The sequence below is a fragment of the Miniopterus natalensis genome, chromosome 15 (assembly GCF_054644295.1).
Source record: "Miniopterus natalensis isolate mMinNat1 chromosome 15, mMinNat1.hap1, whole genome shotgun sequence".
Lineage (NCBI taxonomy): Eukaryota > Metazoa > Chordata > Mammalia > Chiroptera > Miniopteridae > Miniopterus > Miniopterus natalensis.
Genome location: NC_142095.1, coordinates 33,472,608 through 33,498,954, shown reverse-complemented (window position 1 = coordinate 33,498,954; position 26,347 = coordinate 33,472,608). Strand labels below are relative to the sequence as shown.

At 47.0% G+C, this 26,347-nt stretch overlaps 1 protein-coding gene across 2 annotated transcripts in view; it reads right to left on the bottom strand.

The window, feature by feature from the left end:
- The window catches only part of SRGAP3 (SLIT-ROBO Rho GTPase activating protein 3), a 216,020-nt gene that overhangs the window by 25,944 nt on the left and 163,729 nt on the right, over window positions 1-26,347 (bottom strand). Inside the window, exons 9-15 of one of the 2 annotated variants that reach the window (XM_087825009.1) lie at window positions 24,362-24,559; window positions 21,969-22,053; window positions 15,500-15,527; window positions 12,931-13,017; window positions 6,350-6,380; window positions 5,188-5,248; window positions 3,425-3,502 (exon numbers count right to left, since the gene is read on the bottom strand). In XM_087825009.1, the coding sequence (XP_087681135.1) occupies window positions 3,425-3,502; window positions 5,188-5,248; window positions 6,350-6,380; window positions 12,931-13,017; window positions 15,500-15,527; window positions 21,969-22,053; window positions 24,362-24,559 (568 nt within the window). Of the gene's footprint in view, window positions 1-3,424; window positions 3,503-5,187; window positions 5,249-6,349; window positions 6,381-10,439; window positions 10,543-12,930; window positions 13,018-15,499; window positions 15,528-21,968; window positions 22,054-24,361; window positions 24,560-26,347 lie in introns of both variants that reach the window. The other variant, XM_016210005.2, reaches the window with a different exon arrangement.

Genomic DNA, 26,347 nt, shown 5'->3' with positions numbered 1-26,347 from the left:
CAAGGGCAGTTCTCTGTGGCTACAGGTCCACTCGAGCCCCTCCTGAAGCTCTTCAACATAACAGCTCTTCCCATGGCTCCTGGCCACACCCCTCCTCCTGGGGCAGGAAACAGTCTCAGAAAGGCCAGGTTGAGGCTAGGATGTGTCAGTCGGTACAGGCCATCACTTCAGCCCCAAATCCAAACCCTGTCTTGATCCGTGCAGAGGGGAAAGGGTCATTTGGTCTCTTTCCAGCCACACTCCCAATAAGAGAGACCACTGGCTATTCCCTCACCCTGATGTACAGTGAGGACGGGGGTTGGTTTGTGGGGGATACAGAGAGGTGGAAAGCGGGCCTGGAAAACGACAGCAAGCAGTGGCTCTCACCAAGGCACAGCTGCGGAATCCTGCCCTTCCCTGATGTGTTTGCCAAGAGTGGCTTTCCAGAAAATTACGGAAAAGAGACCGGTGCTTCTTTCAACCATTGGATGCAGGAAATGTGGGCAAGAACCTCTGCTCCAGAGAAGAAGGGGCCGCAGAAGGAGAAGACCCAGCTCTCTGAACAAGTGGTAAAAGGTCAGGTACCCTGCAGGGATTGGGGGATTTGAATTTTAGAAAATAAAAGAAAAAAACACACACAATGTACTGGTTTTGTAAAGTTCTGTCACACGTTAGAGCATGTGGGATGTGAGGAGTGGGCGAGGAGAAATGCTGAGCCCTGCATAAGCTCAGGCCACCTGGTTGTTGTTGGGGGCTGGGGGTTGGGTGGAGAAACACCGTGAGTTTCAGGAAAGGTGGAAGGAGGTGACCCAGGTCAGCTGGGTGAGGAGTCTAACCCAGGGCAGCTGGTTGGTGAATGTCAAGAAACAGAAAAAGAATAAGTGAGAAATCTGGGCCCTAGCCAGCCCAAAGAAGCCAGGAACAGACTTTTCTCAAAAAAGACATACCAGGAACGATTCTTCTAGAATAAGCCATGCTTCACTGTATGCTCAGGTGGAGCAGAAGGACAGGCCGGCAAGAGAATGAGAGTCATTTGGGAATGGTGGAGAGGGAAAGGAGCCAACTGCATACACAGCACAAAGAAAAAGCAGATATTTTTTGCAGCTGAGATTTGGGTCAGGTGATCTCTGCCCAGCAGAGCTCTGCCTGGGGTGGTCCAAGGCTTATTAGGAGCAAAGAATTCTTTTAAATTTCATATCAACCTGCAAGGCACCCACGCAAGTGACAGAAGGTGCTAAACTTAGAAAACCACATTCAAGAAGGAAAGAAAGCAGTGCTTCTGGGGTGGGGATGGCGCCCCCAGTGAGGTTACTTATAGGATGTGGGGAAGCAGGAAAATGCCAGGGTGGGCGCTCGCCAGGCTGCAGGCACCATGCAGTGAGTTTACCCATGAGATTCAAGGAATTCTGTATAATGGGATGAGCCCAGGAGGATGGAACCAGCAAAGGTTGCAGACCATGTTTCTGTTCATTTACAAAGAACAGAGGGCAGCAAAGGTGCTAAGGAGCTGGGAAAATGAAGAAACAAAGCTCTAGACTAGGCTGTCCAGTGTGGTCAAGGGAAGCTCAGGGAAGGATGAATGACACTTCCATCAGGGATGCTGATGAGTTACCTCTTGCTTTGTGGCCTTTGCACATGCTGTTCCCTGGGTATAGAAGCCCCTTTCCCTGGCTCTTACTCTTTAAGCTTAGCTTAGGCATTTCCTCCTCCAGGAAGTCTCCTGGGCTTTGCCATTCCTCCCCGCTCCATCCAAGCTGGGCATGCTGCCCAGTGCTTCCTCCATCCTTCCACTGATCATGCTGTCTTTGCTCTCCCACTAGCAATGACGGTCTTTTGATCCTGTGGTATTTTCAGGCCCTAGTCCAGTACCTAGTGCAGTGTAGGGCTCAATGCATTCTGCTTAAATGGGTAAATAAGTGGATGAATAAAGAGTAAGAGTTTGGAGCAGGGGAATTCTGGGGCTTTCTGGTTCTAAGTGCCCAAGATGCTGGAATGAACTCCAGAACTTAAGCTCCCCAGACGCTAGGAGGCCACTGAGTACCCCATCCAGCCAAATCCTGCTCTCTATACCTGGTTCCAAGTCAGTGCCTTAGGGCCTCAGAGGTCTGTGCTGGGGGCTGTGGTGGTGACCGCCTTGGGCTAGCAGAATGCTTCCTCCATTCTGAGCTAGACCTCAGGATGGAAGTGGTAGGTTAGGGAGGGGGTGAATGTGCACAAGAGGCAGCCTTGTCAGGGGAAGCCCTGTAATAAGGAGGGAGAATTCTAGGGCTGGAACCTCAGGGGGAGGCCTGTTCGGAGCATAGCCAACAAGGAAAAACTACATACCTCCCTCCCATGGTTAGAACAATGGGTAAAAATTGCTTTGTAAAGTGGGATGTGATAGCCCCAACCAGGTGACTCAGTTAGTTGGAGTGTCATCCCATACACCAAAAAGGTTGCAGGTTTGATCCCCGGTTGGGGTATGTAAGGGAGGCAGCCAATCAATATTTCTCTCTCATATGGATGTTCTCTCTCTCTCTCTCTCTCTCTCTCTCTCTCTCTCTCTCTCTCTCTCCTCCTCCTCCTCCTCCTCCTCCTCTCTCTCCTTCCCTTCCTCTCACTCTAAAAATCAATAAACATATCGTCGGGTAAGGATTTTAAAAAAATGGGATGTGATATACTGTGGGTAAATGGGTTTGGGATTGGGTCCTATGTAAATGTGGAAATGTTATCCTTCTAAAATGCTGGTAAACTGACAGTAGAGATGTTATAGAATGTGAGATAAGCACCTACTATAAAAAGGCAGAGGTGGATTAAGAAATGAACTCTTCCTGACGCAGTGAGTCCTTACTTTGCATGGACACAGTCACTCTCCATCTATCTGTCCCCATCAGGGAATCTGAGGCCAAGGAGGGTTACACCAAAGAAGCCACATGTGCTCCTGTTCTGGTGGTCGCTTCATTTCTAATAAGCTTCTATACCTTTGGTTAATTAAAGTGAGAACTAGGTAACCTCACTGGGGGCGGAAAAAGTGTATGGTCTCTTCCTCCTAATGTGTAGCTTTGCCAAAAATACTACACAGGAAATGAAGAATTAGGATATTCTAAAAGCCACTCAGTGTTATCTATGTTCTTTCAACTTTTCTAAAACACAGTAGCCTTTGCAGACTTGTATAATCATTCCAGAGTGCTTTTATAAGGCCCTCTTTCCCAGCAACCACTATACAGCCCACAAGAAAAAGTCACCCATGTGTGTTGGTAAATGTTTAACAGCTAATTTGTTGGAGAGGAAAAAGAAAAAGAAAAGATCTTAGTGTTTTCCCATTTCTGTGGTGTAAATACTCCCACCACGGTTGATTTGAAACTACCAAGATAAAGTCACTGCACACCACTGGCTCTAAGACATGTGTTAACACCTGCCTTGGCTTTCCCTGGCCACAAGCTTGAATTGGTCATTCTGCACCTACCTCTCTCAAAGGAATTTTTTATGTCATTCACTTCAACCTGAGATCCTGGCACTCTGAAGATCCCTTGCTGCTGGAGTCCTATAAGAAAAAACAAAAAAAGGAAAGAAAGAAAAATGCCATGAGGCCTTGAGCTCATCAGACCACTGGGGACTTGGGTGACTCACCCCACTGCTTGTCTCTTTCTCCCACCACCCTTTATAAGAGAGTCATTCCCAATGAAGGTCTCCTGGTAGAAGCCCCAAATAGCCTTTGCAATGAACTGTGGTTGGCCAAAATACTCAGACACATCCTGCTTCATATGTCTGTGTCTCTTGTCTGGGTTTGGAGAAAAAGGCCACAAGAAACATATCAAGACTGGGTCAGTGGATAACTTCCAATTTAACTAATAAGTCAGCTCAGGCAGATAAATGGTTAATGCTTGTTGCTACCGAATTTACTAGTTGCATTGGCACCAAGGAGCTTAGCCTGAGTTTATAAATGCCATCTGAATGGAATGGCCTCAGAGATTTTGAACAAAAAGGATCAGTACCACTGTCCCATCCCTCCCTCCCCTAACACTGACATTGTCTTCCTTCAAGAAAAGCTAGATTCTAAAGCACACGCTGGCCTGGGATCGAGGAGTTTAGGAAAGATTAAATCATTAAAGAAAAACAATCTTGGTTTCTTAAGTGTCAATACAAGGCCAGAACAAAGGAGATCCTGACACCTGACCCAACAGCAATGACATACAGCAGTCTATAGGGTTGAGGGAATTGAAGGGCCTCCCTCCTTTTAAATGGGGATTAAAGGGGGAGACTCTGATCCTTTTCCTGGGATTTGTTTTTTCTATATAAGACAACTCTCCACATTATAATTCAGGAAAGTGTTTACTCTTAAAAGGCAGGCTTTCATCAAAGTTTGGTTTGTACATAGCATGTGCTCAATAGATGCTTTTTTATTTCTTTCGTTAACCAACATTGACTTTCTACCACCTATGTCCCTGGCCCATTTTTGTCCAGTCACACTGGCCTTGTCCCATATTAGGCCTTTACACTTGCCCTTCTCTACACCTGGACTACGTGGCTGGTTTCCTCTACTCCCTAGAGTCCTAAAGGGTCCTGGAGCCTTAATCCAGCCTTGCCCCCCTCCGGTCATTCTCTATTCTCTCTGCATTAGTTTTTTGGCATTATCACTACCTGAAATTACATTATTTATTTCTCTGCTTGTTTATTTCCTTGCCCTTCTAATTGGTAATGTAAGCTACCTATGGCTGGTACCTTACTGGTACTTGTTCAAGCCTGTACTCCCCTTGTCCAAACAGTGCCTGCTATGCACTCTGAAAAATATTTTTGGAGGAATGAATAAATAAATTGATGAAAGCACAAGTTAAGTGCTGAGGATACCATGGTTAGCAAATCTCAGACACTGTACTTCTTTCATGGAGCTTACTACAAACTTGCAGTATTAACTGACTGGCCAACTGCATTCAGCGCACAAAGCAGAGTTCTGGGGTTGGCAGGGAGGGAGGAAGGGGCTAAAATGGTTCTCCTGCCCATGTCCTCCCTGCTCCCCAGTTTTCCTAGTTTCTGGGTCTTTCCATCCCCTGTCACACAAGGCTCAAAAGACAGCACTCAGAAGAGCAGCTGTCCTGCAAAACGTTTCCTTCTCGGAAGCAGAGTGGTGACAGGAAGTCTTCCTGATGAATTAGAATCTCATTTCCTATGAGAACAGCCTAGCACCTGTTCTGGAGAGAGCTGAAAACACTGCCCCGCGCCTGAGCTTACCGTATAAATTGATGTATCGGATGCAGCTCTCAACTACAAGCGGTATAGCTTGTCCCGAATCCTTAAGAAAAAAATTATGAGTTTTATTGGTCGTGGCAACCACCATGGGAAAACAAACATTTTAAACACAGATTATAAACTCAAGCCAGAATATTAGTACCATCCGGTTAGTAGGAAAACAAGCAAGGAATTGCTAATCCTAAAGTCTCCACAAACAGTTAAAGTAGAAAGTCTTTAGTTATGTGCAGAAAAAGGCATAGCTATGATCATTTTAAAGAAATGCTCTGTCTTCTTACTCGGCTGGGAAGGACTCAGGGCCCAGGAGGATTGACAGGCAATCCGAAGGGGAGGGAACCCCCTGCGTGTAGCCGCTGGAGCTGGCTCTGGGAGAGTCCTCTGCCTCCCACTCCATTTTGCCCTGGCTCAAGCCTGTTCTCCCAGCGCTCAGGGACAAAAAAGCTGGGTCAAGGCCTCCTCCCAGGACTGCAGTGCCCGATGCCAGAATTAAGAACACACCATGGGAGAAGCAAGGCTGGCCCTGGGGGCCTTTTGAGCTCTGAGAAGGGAAGACCAATTCTACTCAGAATGTTACAACCTACACAGCCCAGACAGATACTTCATTTAAGAGTAAACACCTTATGAAGGACGGTTCTAGAAACAGCTAATGTCAGCTCCTGACAACTGAGTGGCCAACCTTAGTACAAGAGGCAGAATAAAATACAATTCTAAACACCGGCATCTAGGGTGTGAATGTGCTTTCAATCATATCTTTCTAGGCTGGCCCATGCCACCAAGGGCTGGGCAAGAGGCAATTTCCTTTGGAATTCTGTGATTCGTTGGCCTCTCTGCTACTTCTGGTCACTAAAGAGCACAAAATATTTTAAAAACTTTCTTTTTTGGGGGGGGGAGCAGGTTAAATTACCAGCCTCCCCAGGAGGTGAGGAAACAGCAAGGCATATGCAATATGCTCTTGTAAAGGGCATTCGGATATTTTCGGGGCTCCTCCACACCCCACCTGGGAATTCTTTCCTTGACTGACTGTGGTCAGGGAAAGAATAACCCAGACCCACCGGCAACAGGCAAGGCGGGCCCTGTTCAGAAGTCAGTACTAAAGACAGGTTCATCCAGCTGAATGGGGCTAACGGACCTTTCTAGTAAATACCTGGTTCCTGGTTCGAGCATTTCTTCTTCCTCTGATAACAAAAAATAAACAGGCAGCAGAGCAGGAGAAAAAGAAAAGATTATGCAGGAGTAAGATCAGTTAGAGTAAGCAGATCCTTCAGAGTCCGTGAACGCCAAAATGCGATGGCAGCCAGCAAAGGTCCTGGGGAGGCTGCCAGCCAGCCTGCGCGGGAGGGATTCCCTGTACCTCAGGGCCTCGTGGGAGCTTTTTCCAGTGTGGCTGCCTAGGACTGGACACCACCAGGCAACACAGGGACCTCTTTCAGTCCTTGTCACAGTGCAGGAACAGTGTGCACTGAGCCCTTCCCTCATCCCATACCTGGCTTCTCCTCAACACAGGGGTTCTTCACTCGCCAGTGGGCAGGAGCCCACCTAAGCCCCCTTAAGGTTAGCCCAGCTGCCCACAAAAAGGAGGGACACACACCTGCAACGCTGTCCCTGGAATTCAGCTCAGGAAACCTCATTCTTGGTAAAAATCGAATTTTACCAAGATCATGTTTATCATGTGCCCTCTGGATGGGTCCCAACAGGATTCCACCTGATTTCAAACTCCAAAAAGCTTCCAGTGCTTTCCTACCAGACAGCTTGGTAGTTTTTCCTGGGTATCTACATGGCTTTGCTCTCCTTCTTCTTCTGAACCCTCACCCTAGCACTGAGACCACCTCAGGGAACCCAAAGCTGAGAAAGGCTGGTGGAAGGAGGGCAGAGTCAGAAGGCCTTCACCATCCTGCCTTTGCTTTCATTAAAGCCACTGAGCTGCCCATTGTCAGGGGAGCACGCTTTCTTCCCATTAGTGCAGCGGCTCATCCAGGGGTGGGTGCTGTGTCTCATCCAGGCTTCTGAGGAGGTTGAACTGAGAAAATGGAGGAGATGCACCTTCTAGCAGGTGTCATCTGTCCACTCGCAGGCATCTCAACCACGGGAATGATCATATGTTGGCGAAACCTACCCAACTCCTACAGCTGAGCGGACAGCCTCGTCAGATGGGGCTCTGTGCACAATCTCCTACCAGCTAATGGCAACAGGAGCAGCCAGCACTTCCATGGAGCTTACTGTGTGCCAGGCAGTGCTCCAGAAACATGACGTCTATCGGCTCATCTGTGCTAACAGTATCCACACTCACTAGGTAGTAATAACCACTCTCGTTTTACAGAAACAGGATGAGGACTCCCCTCTGCCCCAGGGGAAGACCTTCCAGGCTTCAAAATTTATAATAAAAATTGGGTTTCTTTCTATCTGAGAGGAGAGAAAAATCAAGGATTTTGAGAAGGACGAGTTCAGGTGGGGCTCTAGAAATTTATTACGCATCTCCAACACTTATCTGTTCTTCATAACCTGGGGATGCTTTCTTGTCCCTCTAAACCATCATAATCATGGAGTCCCTGTGATGTTATTTTATTGGAAAACTTTTCACAGGTTTGGCATTTCAAAGCTGGGGATTCTTAGTCCATGCAGAATGTTCTTCCAGATAGCATGTGAATCATAAGAGAAAGTTAAATTCTGTTCACAGAGGTTGAAGAATTGACTATATCACATTGCATTTTCATTCTCTGAAAGCTACTAATCCTGAGAGTAAGACCATGTCTACACACTGCCTGGGTCATAGCAGGTGTGCAAAAGAGTTTGCTGCACGGACAGTATGTGACATAAGCACAGTGTAACTATACAGAAATGCAATTGTTGAATATCTCTTTTCTCAGTCAAATAGTCCTCTGAGGGGGCTGTGCCATGGCTTGTTGCTCTGGAGTGTCCCTCTTTGGGGGCTCTTTTCAGAGCCAGTCCACCAGCCTCACTCTAGCATGTGCCTCTTGCCATTTTGTGCCTCCGGTGGCATTGCAAAGCTGAGCTCTGAAAGACCAGGGTGTCCATTCTAATACAAAGCTTGGCACCACTGACAAAGGCCATGCTACAGCCTCTAAGGAAGACTGGCCAACTGAAGCAATAGCTATATATTTAGAATAAGCACGCAGCTGCCCAAGGTGACCATCTCCAAGGGGCAAACTCTCAAGAGAAAGTCAGGTGACTTGATAGTCATGCATGTTATGTAGGAGCTGTCTACTAAGAGACTATTTCCTTAGACAGAACACCTAATTTTCCAGTCCTAACAGGTAAGAGTCAGCTCCTTCCGCGTGTTCTCACAGATCACCCATTTCCAAAGAGCTGAGCAAAGTAGAGAAGGCGTCCCTGTCTCTGAGCCTTCTTTCATTCTGTTCCTCCTTTCAGGGACTCCTCTGTCCTACTACTCTCTGCTTTATCCCTACCCTTCCTTCAAAGCCTATCCTACCCCCAGAAGCTCCCTGTGCCCTAGTGCTCACAGCTCTTTCTGCTCTGAGCTCGCACAGAACTTGTTCCCGTAAGTCACCAAGTGCTCATGTGAGTCACCTTACACTTTCAGCTTTCTGAGTCGAAATCCTTTCAACTGACACAAAGCTCCTTGAGGGCAGGGAGAATAGCTTCCACGCCTTGCAGCCCCTGCTCAGTTATGGAGAGCAGCTTTTCCAAGCCCAGTGTGAGGTCCAGAGAGGAGGGAGGCTGAAGAAAGAAGGACTCTTTCAACACAGCCTCATCCTCCCCTGAGCTATGGGATGGCAAAGTGCTCACTCAGGGACACGTCCAAAAAGTACCTGTTTCCTGATGCACCCAGCAGCACCCCACCTTTTGGGACTCTATGCCTCACTCCTCTGAGGTATCCTGAAGCAGCTCCCGCTGTTCTCATTTGGGTGGTCTCACTTGCACCGCACTGTCCTTTCCCCAGAACTCAGCCCATGGACAGAGACAGTCCTGAGGTCCAGGCATCCTGCCCACCCCACCCCCGCAAGTCCTGGGTGCACCTTGAAGATGGAAGATAGAGGGCAGGGCACGGGAGCCCCCACTGCTCCAAAACCATTAGCAAAGCCCAAGAGCCCTTACTTTCCCCCTGACTGACAAGAGTCTGCTTTTCTGCAGAAAGTGTCTTCATTGGATGGTGGTGAGTTCTGAAATCGCTGGCAGGGACCTTTTCTCTTGCTCCCCCTGACTAATGTTAAGAGTGCATTTTGCCCAGCCGGCGTGGCTCAGTGGTTGAGCATCGCCCTAGGATCCAGGAGATCCCAGTTCAATTCCTGGTCGGGGCACATGTCAGGGTTGTGGGCTAGGTCTCCAGTGGGGTCATGCAGGAGGCAGCCGATCAATGACTCTCTCATCATTGATGTTTCTAGCTCTCTCTCTCCCTCCCTTTCCTCTCTCTGAAATCAACAAAGACATTTTTTTTTTTAATGTCATGTGTATTTATAACTTGTCTTAAAAAAAAAAAAAGAGTGCATCTCCGCTTCCTCAGTCTCTCCCCACCTGCTGCCCTCTTCAACTCCATCACTATCTGAATTTGCCTGAGCCATTCTGTCTGAGATAACTTGATCCTGTACTCTTGGTGTCTAAGAAGCAAGAAAAGAGAAACTCACCTAGCTGAACAGCTTTTGCCTTTCCTCTAAGGTGTAAAGAGTTAACTGGGAATTCTAAAGAGACTGTCTCAGCTCTTCTCCCGAGTCCGCCAAACCGCCTAACAAGAAGCAAAACTGGGTGGGAGAGCATTCTGTCATACTAATTTTATGTCTCCTTTGCTGGTATAGTCTTCACTGAAAAAATAAAATCATGCTGTTGCCCAAAGGGATTTTCTTCGTGTTGCTTCCAACCCAACACCTCTTGGAGATGTGGGTATGAAGCCAGGTAGGGGGTTTCTCTGTCTGTCCCTTCAGCTAGTGAGAACCACAGTTCCTGAAGCAACAACGCGGGGCTGGCAGGGACCACTGCACTGGCATCTCAGCGCCACTTGGACTTCACTGGGTTTCTGCATGATCTTGCCCCTGAGAATCAGGGAAAGCAACTGGTCAGAGACAAAAGCAGCCCTGATTAGAAGCCTCACTGAAGCTAAGCGCAGGCTGCAGGGAGGAACTAGTTCGCCATAGGGCCTGGCCAAGGGCACAGATGGAAAGTTCCGGTAGATGGGGGCAGGGCTGCTGGCTGAGGGGAGCAGATGGAGAAAGGCTGCCATTACATTGGGCGCATTCGCGGACTCTGCGGCTCCCAGCAAGTACCTTAATGAACGCTTCCATACAGCCGTTAAATAGTTTATGGCTACACACTGAGAGAGGCCTAGGTCTCCTCATTTTCTGTGGTTTAGGGGGAAGACAGGGGGGCCTAGGGGAAAATGGAACAAAAGAAATCAAGAAAGCAACCAATGTAAATATACAACTGGGAATGACGCTCTTAAAACCTACGAACGGAGAACACAAAATGCAGATGGAAGCCCCTGAGCCCCCAGCACATTGGTGTCCAATGCTCCATCTGAAGGCCTTTGGATGTTCAGGGGATCTTAATTTATCCACATGTCAGGTGGGACCAACACCCATGTAACGCAGATGCATTCTAAATCATAGCAGGGAAATAATACGTGTCCAGAGAACCACTGAACCTCCTATCAGAGGCTGTTACCCTGCAAAGCTGACCAGATGGAGGGGGAATCAGGGGAGAGACATGTAATCTGTAGCCTGAGAAAGCAAGAGACTTCCAACGAAGATTGGAAGGGTTAATTTTCATTACTTTGGCTTAAATTTATCACCAAGCCTCAACTCCCAATGTACCAGGACACTGATCTTCCTAATGCCTCTTGGCATTTCAAATGCACTCGACTAATCTTTATTTCAGTGATCTAAGAGCCAGGCAATTATTATTCTCATTGTAGAGATGAAGAAACTGATGCCAAGAGGGAGGCTGCAGCTTCTTTGGGGTCCTGGGATCACCCAGGAAGATGATTATATCCTATTCTTTAGTTAAGTACACTTTGATTACAGTGCTTTCAAATCCATTACCACACTTAACATCAGCTCAATCCTGGATGTATGGCCTCCTTTTAAAGAGGCAAAAAACTGAGACCTAGAGAGGGGAACTGGCAGAGCCAGGCCCCAAACCAAGGCTTCTCTGGCTCCAAATCCAAGATTTTTCCCACTGAGCCAGTCATGGAGCCTTAGGGCACTTTATTTCCAGCCCAGGACTCGCCCTTCCCATTAACCCTTGCCAGTGGAGGACCCATGGGGTCAGGTTGAAAGTGTCTTGCTTTGCTTTAGGATCTCCATTCCCTGTGCTCCACTCTAGGCCACAGGGAGGGGAAACCACACCACAGTTCACCAGGAACAGTGAAACAGCCACAAACACTGGACCAGTTTCCAGAGCTGCTCGCCATGCATATGCCTGTGTTGGCTTATTTGCTCATCTGTCACCACCCGAGCTGGCCTGACTCATGCTGCCAGGCTTCCAGGGCAAAGGGCTCTGAGGTTAGGAGGAGGGTCCCTCACCAAAAGAGGCAGTTCATTTTCAAATGGCTTGGTGCACAATTTGGGAAACAACAAGTGGGGACCCAGCCAGGCACAGACAGTGTCCACACATGACGAGCAAAACCTGGTCCACAGGTCTTGATTGAGTTTTGTAAATGGCAAGAAATCTATGGGCTTTGGAGCCAATCAAGGTGAATGAGAGTCATGCAGCCTCTGCCCACGGGCCTTGTGCATGTCTCCTCAATGGCCCAGCCATCCTGGAAGCTCTAACCAATTTCTCCTTGGCGTTTGAGTGTTGAGCAAATGCGGCTAGCTCCAGGACATGCATGGGCAAAGACACAGTTGGGTCCAGATATCATGCCACCCAAACATCGGAACCAATATAATATAGCACAGACCAAAATTTTGAAAAGAAACAACAGGCAAGATTATTTTGAGCCCATCTTGGATCTTTTGTCAATTTGGTTAGCTAAGTCCATGTCATTTCTTTTTCGTAAGTTACTTATCTTTTGGGGATGTGGGTATATGGGGCTGCTATTTCTCACAACAGATCTGTTTCTGAATTTCCAAATTCCAAAAGAGAGTGCCAAAAATGTGACACAAGGCCATAGGTTTCAAGTCTTGGAATTAGGAATAACTTGAGGATAGCAACTTTGCTACCTTGTCCTCACAGTTTTGGGTTTCTGTTTTTGAACATTCTCAGATCATTTCCTTATCTCACATGGTATGATACACTCACAACAACTCTGTGAATTAGGCAAAAATTATTAAACCCACTTTAGACATAAGGCAAATGAGCTGATGAGAGATTAAGAAACTTGCCCACAGTCATGGGAATGAATAGAATTCAGCTCTTCCTACTCCAGGTTCATGTGTGAATATGAAATTGGGAAATTGATTTTATCACAGAACATCCAGCAGTAGCATTAAATTATCTATTAAACTCCCATGGTCAGCAAGAGTAGAGGCTCTTAATGCAGGTGTTGGACACCGAATATAAAAAATCCTGGTGCCCAGCTGGTGGATTCCCTTAAAAGAAGTCTTAAGGATTTTTTCCCTTTAAGTTTATAAAATGGAATAAAGGGAAAATGGGATACTTGTCTCTATTTCTCCTATCCAATACAGAAAGCAAAGGACTGCTGGAATCACACCAGAATTTCTCGCTTTGTGTGGTGCTCTGTTCACTGGCTGGAATCTCTGACAAGGAAACGTAGCTATCCCAACTTTGCATGACATCAAATCGATACCAACTTACTGAAATGCTGGGTGGGGCACAAAGTGGGGAGCAGGGGGGCAGCTCAGCCAAGGAAAGTGGGGCAGCCTAAGCCTTCCATCTCTTCTGCTGCTCAGTTGCAGAGCAAAAAGGAGAGAAAGAGAGAGAGAGAGGCAGGGAAAACAGGAACAGAGAAAGCCACGGAGAGGAAGAAAGAGAAACCAGAGACCAATGTCCCCTTTCTGCCTTTCGACCAAGATGAAAGTTAGCGTATGCTGGCAACACAGCACTTGGCCTCAAAATTATTGTGACCAAAAGGACGGTGATTAGAGTGTTCCCTAGATAACCCAATACACATGGGTGTCAAAGTCCACAATGGCGGCAATATTGCAGTTCAATGGTGGTCAGGCTCTTGGAGGCTGTGCATGGGTGTGCACTGGGTTGTATCTGCTTGGACAGAAATCTCCAGTGATTTCACCTCTAATCCAGACCACAGGGGCAAACAACCTGGGTTAGGGAAGCCAGTCTTTAGTTTGAATAACTACTGTCAAACCTTACACTTTCATCTGGCTTTGACATTGACCATGCACTTTTCAAATGCATTACTGCATCTGTTCAGCCTAAATTACAGGGTTATTATGAATTTGGGTTATAAGATAAGGTTCTTAAGTGTGAGAAAAATATAATGTATCACAGCCCATGTGCAAAAACTGGCTCATCTATGTAAGACTAGCAGTGACTTGGCTGAGGGGACCTGCTCAAATGATCGTCCACAGTGGCACTGATCTTGACAGGAAGCTATGGAAGATATAGAGAGCTACCATATAGAAACATTTCATCCAGGGCCTTTCACATTAACTTAAAAACCATTACCAAGTTGACAATTCATTGCACAAGTTAAAAAATGATTTGTGGATGTAAGGGGAAGCTTTTAGTTTACTAACAAAGTTGCCTTTGAACTTGGCCAAGGACCAGAGTGCAGACGGCTGGGTTTTCAACTTAGTGCGATGTGTCTAAGTGGGAGGCCTAATAATCCTAACTTGGATTTCCTAGGCCCTAGGTCAAAGTGTGGAAGACAACATCTCAGTGGGCTTTATTAAAAAACAAAACAAAACAAGACAAAACAAAACCCTCAACTTTTCTCTGAGGTAGACCCTGGGACCTGGCCAAGTTGATTACAGCTCTCTCCTGTGACTTGCTGGAACAATCTTTCCCACATAAATTCTAGGAATTAATAGGAAGTGAGGGACAGCTCACTGCATCCCCCATCTGTTTCACCATTTGTAAATAAAATGTGGCTTCTGTTGTTTTAGGACTATGATAACACCCTCTTGCCAGAATAAATAAATAAATAGGGGTTTCTTTCTAGGAGGTTCTTACAAAGTGACCCTGCACATCTGCTGACCCATGTACCGGAGGTCCCCGCCTGGCACTATGAATCATCCTGATGTTCCCAGACTTCCGGGCCCAGGGGAACAGCTGCACAGGCCAAGCTTCTGGAGAGCTCTCAGTCTCTGGCATCCTGGACCTGGCAAATTGAAAACCCCAGGGCTTTCCAAGCCTCTTTCGAGCCAACTCTCTTCCAGGTGAGGAGAGAGTTCAGGGTTCATCCTCTCTTTTGCCAAGGATGATAGCTTTCCAGGATTCTGGGCCACGGGGAAGAAATTTGTGGGGAAAGGATGTCATCAGGTTGCCTGGCCCAGAATGAGGCAAAGGGTACTCTCAGCCACCTGATGGAGAATTGCGGGCCTGAGTCACAGCTGAATTTATGGTGGGCAGTAGGATGGCAATTGCTGGGAACCTGAAACAGGTGGGCTCTAAGGGACAGCTTGGGCAATGACAGGCCTGCTTATGGATCTAAACTCTCTGAAACAAGAGGAAAGGTCCAGTCGCTGAAGCCAGCCGTCAGCTACCAGCTGCTGAGTGGAAAGTGTTCACTGGCTCTGGTCTGCTCAGGGAAAAGCGCAAAGGGTAATGTGGAGCAAGCTGGAAGGAAGCAGAGCTGCCCATTTGTTATTTCCCAACAAGGGACTCCCCATCCAGGTGCGGGTGAGGTCCAAAGCCAGGGTGCGGGCAAAAGGGGCGTCTGCGCACGCGTATGTGGGTATGCGCATGCATATGCCCGGATGTGTGCAATTCCAGCCAAATCCAAAGCCTTGGCAAATGGGGACCCTAGGCTGGGACCCCTGCTTCAGCTGGGCAGTTTGCTCAACAGCCATATAACAGATGGGAAAACAAGTCAACAGCTACCCCATAGCCTCTGGCCTCTACTGGTTGCCCTCAGCCACTGCAATAAATATTACCATCCCACCTGATGACAGTGCCATCAAGGGGGGAATACGCCACTGACCCATAGGGGCTCTGAAAGCCCCTCCCCATCACCAGGCTGGAGGGGGCACGGCTTCAGTGTAAGGCTAGAACCAGCAGAGCAGCTCCAAAACACCATCCCCTTGGGACCATGGTGAAGAGCTGCCTCTGAGAATACCTCAGCCTGTCTGAGCTCTCAGCAGTGTCTGTTTTCCACCTTCCCCTCCTCTCCTGCTCCTCCCACCTCCTCCCACTCCCCACCTCAGGGCAACAGGTGAGAGAGACCAAGATGCCCAGCTCTTACCTGGTTGTGCCACATTCTGCTCTCTCCCCTGGAAACAAAAGTATATGTTGATGTTTAGTTGTTGTTTTTTTAACCAGAAAACATTCATCTTTTTCTAAAAACTAAAAACAACTGGTCTTAATTATTTGTGAAATAAAGAGCAAAATCATGCCTAAGGTATGTTCTGTTGGAAAGAACTGCCTCTTATCAAATCCCAAGTGCCTCCTATTCGTAGGGCTATGTTCACATACGTTTCATTTTTTATTGTTCACAGACATTTTTTCAGTGATTCTCAAACTATAGTCTACTGACTGCATCAGAGTCACCTGGGACCCTTGTTAAAAATGCAGATTTCTGGGCTCTCCCATGGGCCTCCTGAATCAGAATCTGAGATAAGAACCCAGGAATCTATATTTTAACGCACCCCAGGCGAGTCTGTCCATGCATGCTAAAGCCCGATGACTATGCATTGCTTTATATCAACAAAGATTCATTGGCCCTAAAGTGTACCAGCCACAAGATACTTTGTCGTTGTTCCTGAGCCCTGTGACCCTCCTCCCACCCTGCTGCCTTCATTCACAGCTCCGGACCTGCTCACTTCCTTCAGTGGAAAAGAAAAATCAGTAAGATGGGGTTGGTGTTGCCTCCAAGAGACCCACCCACCTACCTGCACCCACCCACTCACCTGCTATTGCTGGTACTCCTGAGGAAGCACCCAGCTTCTGCCAAAGCCCAGGCCTTCTCCCTGTGCTCTGGGTTCCATCCTTCTACCCTTCTCGGGAGCTCTGTTCCTGCAAGTATTTCCCTTATCTCTAGCTAGCATCACCAATCTCCCTTATGGATCATTCCATCAGTATATAAACATGTTCTGGATATGTGTATGCTACTTTTCAATCTCCCCTTGACCCCATTTCTCCCTCTAACTACACCCCCATTTCTCAGCTCTCCTTTATAGCAGAATTTCCTGGTGGAGCTGTCCAGGGACTCTGTCCTTCCTCCCCTCACCCCACTGCACTTGGCTTCTGTCCTCACCACTCCACGGACCCCGCTCTCTGTGGCTGAATCCAATGTCCCCTCTGCTTTATCTGACTTCTCAGCACCATTCAACTCAGCTCATTGTTCCCTTCTTCTTATAAAGCTTTCTCCTCTTGTTTTCCACGGCTCCACATTTCCCAGGTGTCCTTCCTGCCCTACGGGCTGTTCCTCCAGTTGTCACCTCACCTGCCCACCTCTAACCTCTGAATGTCGGAATGCCCCCAGGAGGCATACCCAGACCTCGCTCCCTTCCCTTTCTGTGCACCCTCTCCAGGTGATCACAAATGCTTATTGAGGACTCCCTAATCTTATCCCCAGATCCCACATCTCCCTGCAATTCCAGATTTCCCCCTCTTTAATTTTGAACAGTATTACTGATGTATAATTTACATATCATAAAATTCACCCACTTGAAATGTAAAATTCAATAATTTTTAGTTCCTATTTAAAGTTGTGCCACCATCACCGACAATTCGATTTTACAGCATTTCCACAACATGAGAAAGATCCCTTGTGCCAATTTGCAGTCACTCCTTCTTCTCACCTCCAGCCCCTGGAAGCCACTAATCCACTCTCTGCCTCTACAGATCTGCTTATTCTGGACATTTCCTACAAATGGAATCATGAAATATGTGGTCTTTTGCGTTCGTCAACTTTCACTTAGCCTAACGCTTCTGAAGTTCTCCCATGTAGCATAATTCAGTACCTCACCTCCTCAGTATATTCACGATGGTCCAGCAACGCTGCCCTTCTTTTAGTTCTGACCCACCACATTCCTCCCCACCTTTGCATGTGCTGTTCCCTCTGCCCTGACACTCCTTCCCCAGTTTTTCATGTGGCTGATGCCTTCTCCTCTTTCGGTCTCAGCTTAAACAGCACCTTACCTTTGAGGTTTCTCTGATCACCCAGCCTAAAGAAGATCACCCCATTGTTCCTCCCTCCCACACACACACAATTGCTCTCTATCTCAACCTGAATTTTCCATTCATGGCACTTATCACAGTCATAATTCTTTACTTAATAGTCTGTTTACCATTTGAGGTCTCTCTTCCCCATAAGGGTAGGAACCTTGTCTGTCTTGTATACATAGAGGATGGACAGATGAATGGACAGACAGGGCAGGGAGGGGAGAAGTGGAGAGGTAAGGATCAGAGATGTAGGGCCTGCAGTGGAATGTCAGCACACACTCGGGCAGACTCTCCTCTGGCAAGGACTCTAATACACACTCCTTCAGCTTCAGATGCCCCCCCCCCCCCCCCCAGCTCTCAAGAGCCCCATCACCAACATCTTTTGGAATCTGTTGTCTCAATTTCTAACAAATATCAGAAATCAAAATTGCTCTGCCCTTTACCTTCTGAGACCTGTTCAGATTAAAAAGAAATATTTTATAGTTGGTGGCTCAGTCATTTTCTACAAGGTCAGACTGTCTGGTCCAGGTGGACACTGTGTTCTGTAATGGGCTATTAAATCTTGGCCTGAAAGGTTATGTCCCATCCCTTCTATAGATGATGCACTATTCATCTTTGAGGGGCTTTGGTAAATTGAAAAACCACCTGTATCTCGGGTGTAAGCCCTGGAGCTTACAGACTATGCAGAGCAATCTAAGACTCAGAGATGATAAACGAAGAATTCTCTGGCCAATAAAACAATATAGCTACAGCCAACGGCACAAAAGGGTGGGTACTCTTGTTCCCAACATGTAAAAGTGATATTATTTAAAACAAGGAATGCTGATTTGTGGGGCACATACATGGAAGCTTTTTTACTTATGTATCTGGGATCAATCATGTTCAAAAATTCATTTCTAAGGAAGTTGATCCAAAAGACTTCATGTTTCCTCTAACTTATGATTTCTTTTGGCCATGCTGGCAAGGCATTAGACATGATACTTTAATTTATTTCATTTAAAAAAAAAAACTTGTATCTTTTCAGTCAAAGTATTCCACTTGGCTTACATTTCTCACCTGTTTTCAAAATTTCCAGATTGTTCCTCCCCATACAAAACAGCTCAGAGATGAAATAAGAAGGTCATTGAAGCAGGTGTAACCCTACCCTACCCCACTCTTAGAAGGGCTTTCTAATAAATGGAAGTCAATGCGTAAACCATCTATTGACACTTGGAAAAATTAATTAGCCCAAATTCTGAGCTCTTTGGCCTGCTTATTTCATACCTCCCCTTGCCCAATGGGCAAGAACTTTATCAATCTAAGTCGGTGCAAATTCTCCTGGGTGAAAATTCTCCGTTTTCACCCAATGCCCTAAGAATCCACATATATCTTTATCATGCAATGAACAACAGCAAGATTTGGTCTCTGCTTCAGTTTTTTCAGTAATTCTGAAATGTATTAACTTTAGTTAATAATAATGTACCAATATTCATTAATTATGACAAATACACCATGCTAATGTAGGATATTAATAACGGGAAACTGGACATGGAGTACACGGGAACTCTGCACTAGCTTTGCAACTTTTCTGTAAATCTAAAACTAGTCTAAAACAAAAAATCTATTAAAACTTCCCCATCCCAGTTATCAAAAGAAACACTGTGGGCTTTTCCACTGCTGGCTTATTAGGGAACAGGACTATGGTGAGTCTTCCAAATGACTCTTTCTAAGCTACGCTTATACTTCTGAAATTGGATTTTCCTGCAATTTTTTGTTGCTATTCAGCTCAAAACTCAGAGAAAGGACTGTTAATCCACATCTGAGAGTAAGGTGTAGAGGAGGGCCCAATAAATTTGGAAGACCAAATGGGTCAGGAGCTATGCCAACCAAAGCTATTATTATTATTATTTCATTAAGGCCATTCAGGCCAGGGCAGTAATAAGATATGGCATCTGAGAGCACTCACAGGGGAGCTGGAGAGAAGTACTTTCTCATCTGAGATCTTATTTTTTCAAAAAATGCCTAGGTTTCTAAATCCAGGGCAACTGATTTCGAAAATATAAGAAGCCACCAACTCACGTGTTACACAGCACGAGAAACATGACATGAGAAACAGCCCCCAGCCCTCAGTCCCATGACCATAAAGGCCAATCTTCCTCTTTCATACCAGTCGGGGAAGCTACCCCATCATACACTCACTAATCTCCTCCCTGTCTCTTCCCTTTCACTCCACTCCTGCTGTTGTGTTTCCCTCTTTGTTACCCACACTCCTCAATGGCCCCACTCACCTGGCCCAACACTGAAGTGTCAGGATGGGCAGAATGAAGAAGAGGCTATTGCAGCTTGCTCTTCCCCTAGTCAATGAGTTTTGACAAAAGTATATACCCTTGTGTATATAACCACCACCCAAATCAGGATACAGAACATTTCCATCACCTCACAAAATTCCCCAGCTCTTATCAGCTGGAACACACTACACTAATCTATGGTGACAGAAATCAGAGCAGTAGTTGCTCTGGGTGAAGGATGGGGGATTGACTGAAAAGATGCATAAAGGAAATTTTGGGGTGATGGAGCTGGTCTGTATCTTGATGTGAGTGCTTATACCTGAGTGTATATGTTCATGAGACTGATTTCTACACATAAAATGGGTGCATCTTACTGTATATAAGTTATCTATCAATAAAGTTGATTGAAAATTTTCCATTGGTATTAGTTTTAAAGCCATGGTTATGCCTCCAACCCCTAATTATTCATCCTTCTTGAATCATTTCCAGCTCTCCTGGGCCCATGGTGACCCCTTCCTCTCCTGACTCACAGCCTTCAGAGTCTGTACTATTCACTTCGCAATTCATCCAGTCTTTCTGTGCGACAACGTTATCATTATTCAGTTTTTTATGAATTCATGAGCTGTCTCCCAGCTACATTATAAGTACCTTGGGGCTGAGAAGTGGTTTAATTTCTCTACAGCATGGGCTCACAAATGCCAAGCATCTGCAGATCTAGCAGCCCACTTGAGAGTTGCTGAGTGGACAGTGTTAGGGAGGTCTTGTGTGGCCAGAGCAGATACTGGGATGTGCACCCACAAGAAGAGAGTGATCCAGTGATGGGCAAAGACCTGCTGTGGATGGCAAACACCCGACAGCTGATGAGCACCAGCCCCGTGCCCCAGCACAACTCTCATCTTATAATATTTTTCCTGCCCTGCCCCCTCAAACTCCTGGGTGACCTCTAGGCCTGCTTCAAGCTGTTGTCTCAGGATGTACTGGCATCATTACCTTGGAAATTCCCTTCATCTCTCTTGTGTTGGCTCCCCAGTTCCTGGACCCTATGTTTCCTTTCCTTTTGGTGGAGTACATTGTTCAGTCAACAGCCCTCTCCAAACAGAACACAGAACATATCTGAGTGTGGGGCTCACAGTGCTTCAAGCAGGGCCCAGCAGCTTCAGAAACCCCAGGTCAGCTCCTCATCTCATAGCTGAGCCTCACATCAGGTTCTAGGGCCACCAGGACTTGCCGTAAACCATCCTTGACCTTGGGTCCTAGTTCATGTTCTAATGACCTTTCCATTCAACATTCATTCAGTGACTATTAACTGAGTGCGAACTATGAGTCAGGTACTGTTCTAGGCACTGAGGATAAAGTGATGGACAAAATAAGCAAAAAAGTCCCTACTCTGGTTAAGATATGATACTGCTGGAGTGGGTAGGGCATGACAAAAGGCAATAAGCAAGCAAACAAATAATAAACAGGATGATCCACATGATGGTGAGTGAGATGAAGAAAACCAAATAGAATGTTGGGACAGACGTGGTGATTCCTTGAGGTCAGGTGGCAAAGAGTCTCACTGAGGACATGACATCTGTGCTGTCAACTGAAAGATAAGGAGCCATCCATACTGAGATCTGGGGTAAGGGCATTTCAGGCAGGGGGAACAGCATATGCAAAGCCCCTGGGGCAGGAGTAAGCTCAATGGATTTTGAAGGGCAGAAAGGAGCTGAGTGTGGCTAGAGAACAGTAAGGGAGTAGAGAATGGTAGATGAGGTCAGGGAGGAAGGCAGAGGTCAAATGATACAAGGCCTCATGTGCCATGAGAGCCATTGGGATTTTATTCCAACTATCAGTGGAAACCTTTGGGTAGTTTTAAGCCTAGTCCTCAGGCCCCTCAAGGACCAAACGCTGCCTTACACATATGGGTTTTTCTTTTTTGAACCCAGAATCCTGGTACTCCAACAGTATTCCTGGCAAAGAATACCTGCTGAAAAGCATCAATGTGGACCTCCATGTCTCTCAATTCCCACACCCTCTCTACTGCAGACCCTCCTCCATCACCTAAACCAAAACTTGTGCTTGCCCCCTATTTTCTGCAGCCAGACTGGACCCCTCTCAGCATCTGTACCAGGGCTATAGACTAAACTGTAGCAGCCTTCCCAGTCCTGGAAGGTGGCCCCCCAGTACCAAGCCTCATTCTGCCAAGTGGCCAGCATCTCAAGCTGAAACAGCTCAAGGGGTCACAACACAAGTTGGGGAAGGCAGCCCCTCCTCAAAGGCCTCCACCATCTGACTCACCTTCACCCAGGGTCTGCTTGAGTAAGTCGTGCTTGGCCTGCAGCTTAGTGATGAGGTTACTGCCGTTCACATATTCTTTAAATTTCTGTAAGACACAAGGCACAAGGACATTACAGACTGCAGGGCTAAGTCCCACAATCTCTGCTATGGTATAGTGCTCTGGGACAGGGAGGTCAAAGGGAGATTCCGTCACCCCAGGGACCCTGAGTGGGGAAAGAGGGGCCTCTTTGGCTGCTCCTTTGCTCTTCTCCATCAGATCCCCAGCTCTGCCGAGTGCGGCTGCCCAGTTCTATGAGGGGTCCCGGCATTACAGGTCAGTTCTGGGAACACAAAGAAAGCTCAGGGGGAATGGGAGCAGTGAGAAGTGCCTTTGTCAGGTGAGGACTGTGGAGCTCTGAGCAGAGGGCTTCTTTACTCATCAAAGCTCCACTGTGCTTCTGGGCCAAGAGCAATAAAGACGGAACCATCCCTGGGGCACACAGCTGAGGCAGGAGTGCTTTATCGGACATGTCAGAGAGGCGCTTCGGAACAAGTCTTTCTTTCAATTGGCCCACTCTGGAGGAAGGGCTCTGCAGGCCCCAGAGACGGTCCTATCAAAATAGCCCCAACTGCACTGGGGTTTTCTTCATTTTACAGATGAGACAGGTGAGGCTGGCACAGGGAAGTGATGTGCTCAAGGTCCCTGGGACTGCCAGGCTGCCTCTAGCTCAGGGGACTGGCCAAGCACAATGCACTCTGAGCAGTGGGGAGAGACAGGCCCACCCAGAATAGAAATGCATCTACTTGTCCCAAGTTCAGCAGGGTCTCAGCCACACCTCCACACAGGTACCAGCTTTCCTCGGCTCCCCGGCCACTCACATCACAGGGCTGGAGCCCTCTCTGCTGGGGTATGCCTTTGCTGGACTGTGAGCCACTGAAGATGTGGTCCACACCCAATTCAGTGACTACTATATGCCGGCATATAGTATATGCTGAGAGATTTAGCTAAATCTCTGACTTGGTGGAGCTGAAGCAGCAGAGTGAGGAAACAATAAGCTAACCAAAAAAGTAAATAAAATACACAATTGGTCAGATGGTGGCGAATGCTATGAATGAAAATAAGGCAGAAATGGAGGACTGGGAGTTGGGGCAGACCTCGCTGAAAAGCTGACATGCAAGCCAAGGCCTGAAGGAGGTGAGGAAAGGGCCCTGTAAATATGTTGGGGAAGGAGTGTTCTAAGCAATTGCAAAAGCCCCGAAAATGAAGGCACGGGGATGACTGTGATTGCCCCAATTCTGCCAGCTAGGTTCTCACAAAGAAATTCATTCTATTGCCCCAGCCAGAATGGTCAGGAAGGGGTGCAGAGGAGCAGAGAAATGAGCCATGGAGGCTCAGGATGCCCCAATGTGACTTGTAAAGAAGCTTCTGGAACATCACCATCCTCCTATGAATACAGTGGTAGGGGCAAGGCCATGGGGTGGGGCTGCCAGGTGCACAGGGAAGACTGGGGTCACCTGAACCTGCTCCCACCTCAGTGGGTTTCTGCAATAGCTGGGCTGGTGGAAAGCTGTAGTGTCCCCTCACCTTCTTAGCTCCTAGAACCTTGTCCCTTGGTCGCTCGCAGTCATTCTCCCTTGTATCTACAGACCACTTGACAGTTTCAAATACATCCATTCGGTCCTCACCACAATCTTGGATAGCAAATGGGTGGAGCACTGTCACTTCCATTCTACCCAGGAGGAGACTGGAGCTCAGAGCCATGGCCACTCAGTGTATGACCTTGGGCAGATTACTGAATACTTCTGGGATCAAGCATCAGATGGAGGGTTTAAGGTCCCTTACAACCCCAAGTTCTATGTTCACTAAACCAGGTTGAACTAAAGCCCTGATGCCCCTTATCCTTGTTCCTCCTTGTCCCTGGATGAGTGGAATGTTAGCCATCTGGGATTTTACATGAAGGGCTGGCAACTCACCAGCAATTTGCACGGATCACGCAGGGCATTGTTTCCAAAGCCCGCACCCCAATTTAAGACAACGCAACATGACAACCATCCACTAAACTTTAGGGTTGTTACTTGGAGCTTGCACTTAGCTCCATTACCATTTTCTTCTCACCCTACTGAACATACTCTGTTTTTTTCCTAGAACAGGAAAGTTGCAAAAACTGTCAATTCAAGATCAATGCCAATACCATCACTATGGCATGTTTTGAACAACTCTGTTCAAATCATAACAACTCTGTAATTCAATCTCTGCATTTCAAAAAGCCAAGCCAGGCAACTTAATTTGAGAAGCATGCTGGAAGGACTGTAGGGTTAACTGACCCACGTGTCTTCGCTGGCTTCCACTAGCGTGGGCTGCTCCCCGAAAGTCAATGCCAGTGGTCATGACAGTGGGTTCTGGGTCTACTTACTGTAAAATAAAACATTTCTGTTTCCTGCTGGTTGGCTCTCCTTTTGGCGATGTTGATCTTGCTCATGTAGGTCTCAGAGGCGGCAGACTTTACGGACTCTGTAGACCGACTGTGTTGGAAGGCGTCAGAGACATCAAAGTCCTCTACGGTCAGCATGTCCTGTAAGGTCTGCATGGTGGCATCCAGGGTTTTTCTCACCTGAGAAAACATGTCAATAAGAATCCTTCAGTCTCAGAATGCCTTTGACACCTCAAAGTCCTTTTCCTAACTGTTATTTTATTTCTTCCACACAAAGCCTCTAGGAGGCAGGCAGGACAAAGATGATCATTCCCATTATATTGATGAGCAAAGTAAGGCCAGTTAGCTGGCTGGGTAAGAATCCAGGTTGTCTACTCTAAAGTCATTTTACTGGATTGCTTGGGCGAGAGAGAACCTTGAAGAATACTGTGGGGAACAAGGAACTCAGGTTTCCAGGCTTGTTTCTCTTTACCTGGTTATATAGCCCCAAACTAGCCCCTCCAATGAGAGGCAGGTCCCTTGAGGAGGGACAACACTAGAAATACTCTTAGTTCTCTTCAGGGAGGGGACAAAGTCTGGATAAGGTGAGTGGCCATCCTCAATGAATGAACTCTCCAGCTATCTGCCACCTAAGTCCAATCAAAAGCCTGACAGAAAAGAGACTCTCAGGGAAGACAGATGTTGAGACACCACTGTCTAGTCATTTCTCCAGGATTCCAGCTTCCATCTTGGGATTGATGGGACCCCTGGAAGGCTACACCTGCAGGGCCCATGAGCCCCCACCTCACAATATCCCGTCGCTGATTTGAGCCTAAACAGCGAACCCTATACTTTGATGGAACGTCATTCCAAAAAACACTTCCAGGAGAAACTGCACCTACATTCACCATTACATTACTGTTGCTCAAAGTCTCTTTCTTGTCACTCAGGTCTCAACTTAAATGTCACCTCCTGGTGACATCAGCCCCCTGGACTACTATTTTCTAATTTAGTGCCTATCCCTGTCTAACACTCTACATACTCATTCACTTATTGGTTTGCTTGCTTTTGTGCTTTATTATCTGTCTTTTCTCACTAGAATATAAACTCCAGGAGAGGGGCTACTATGTTATCTTGCTCACTCACTTTACTCTGCATTTAGCACAATGTTTAGCACATAGTATGTGCTTATGAAATACTTGAGTAAGTATTTGTTGAATAAACACTTGTCGAATGAATGAATGACCAAGTCAGTCTTTTCTAACATAGCCTGATAGAAGCTCAGGTGCCAAGTCCAGAAGTTCCATGACCATGAACAGCCTCTGCAGAGCAACACTTTCTTTACTCTTTCTGTGGCCCTGATTTCCAATTTCAGTTCCATTAACATCATTACCCATACAGTGTTCCACGAAAACAATTTAAAATGCCTCAGGGAAAGATGTAGGGCAGGAATAAAGAAAGAAAATACTCTGCTCATCACCTCTCTCTTCCCAGGTTGGGAAAACATATATAGTTTGTCTCCACTAATTTCCCCACAGGGACTGCTTTGATTCGTCATCAGCCTGAGTGACAATCTGCCTCACGTTGGTCCTAGCTCTGTCCTTTGTGGAGACACAGAGTGAACCACCCTCTTTGCCCAGGACAGCCCTCTTGAGATGTGAAGACAGGACCACAGCTCCCCATCTCCAGCTGTGAGTGCACTTCTCAATGACAACCTGCCCATGATCTCGGGTAACACTCCTCACATCCTGGTGTCTGCCGGTTGGTTGACATCCTCCCTGCATGGAGGCATCCAGGCTGAAATAGAATGTTTCCCATCTGGCTTCATCGGTCCACATCAGAATGGAACCACCACAGCTGGGGTTTCCACTTGAAGCCTCCCACAGGTAATCCTGCGCCACCAGCTGCATGGGAGGCATGGTGGCCATGGAAAGACAGAAGTTCCTTGGAGCTCAGAATCCATGACACATTTAGTGTGCCTGGGGTTAT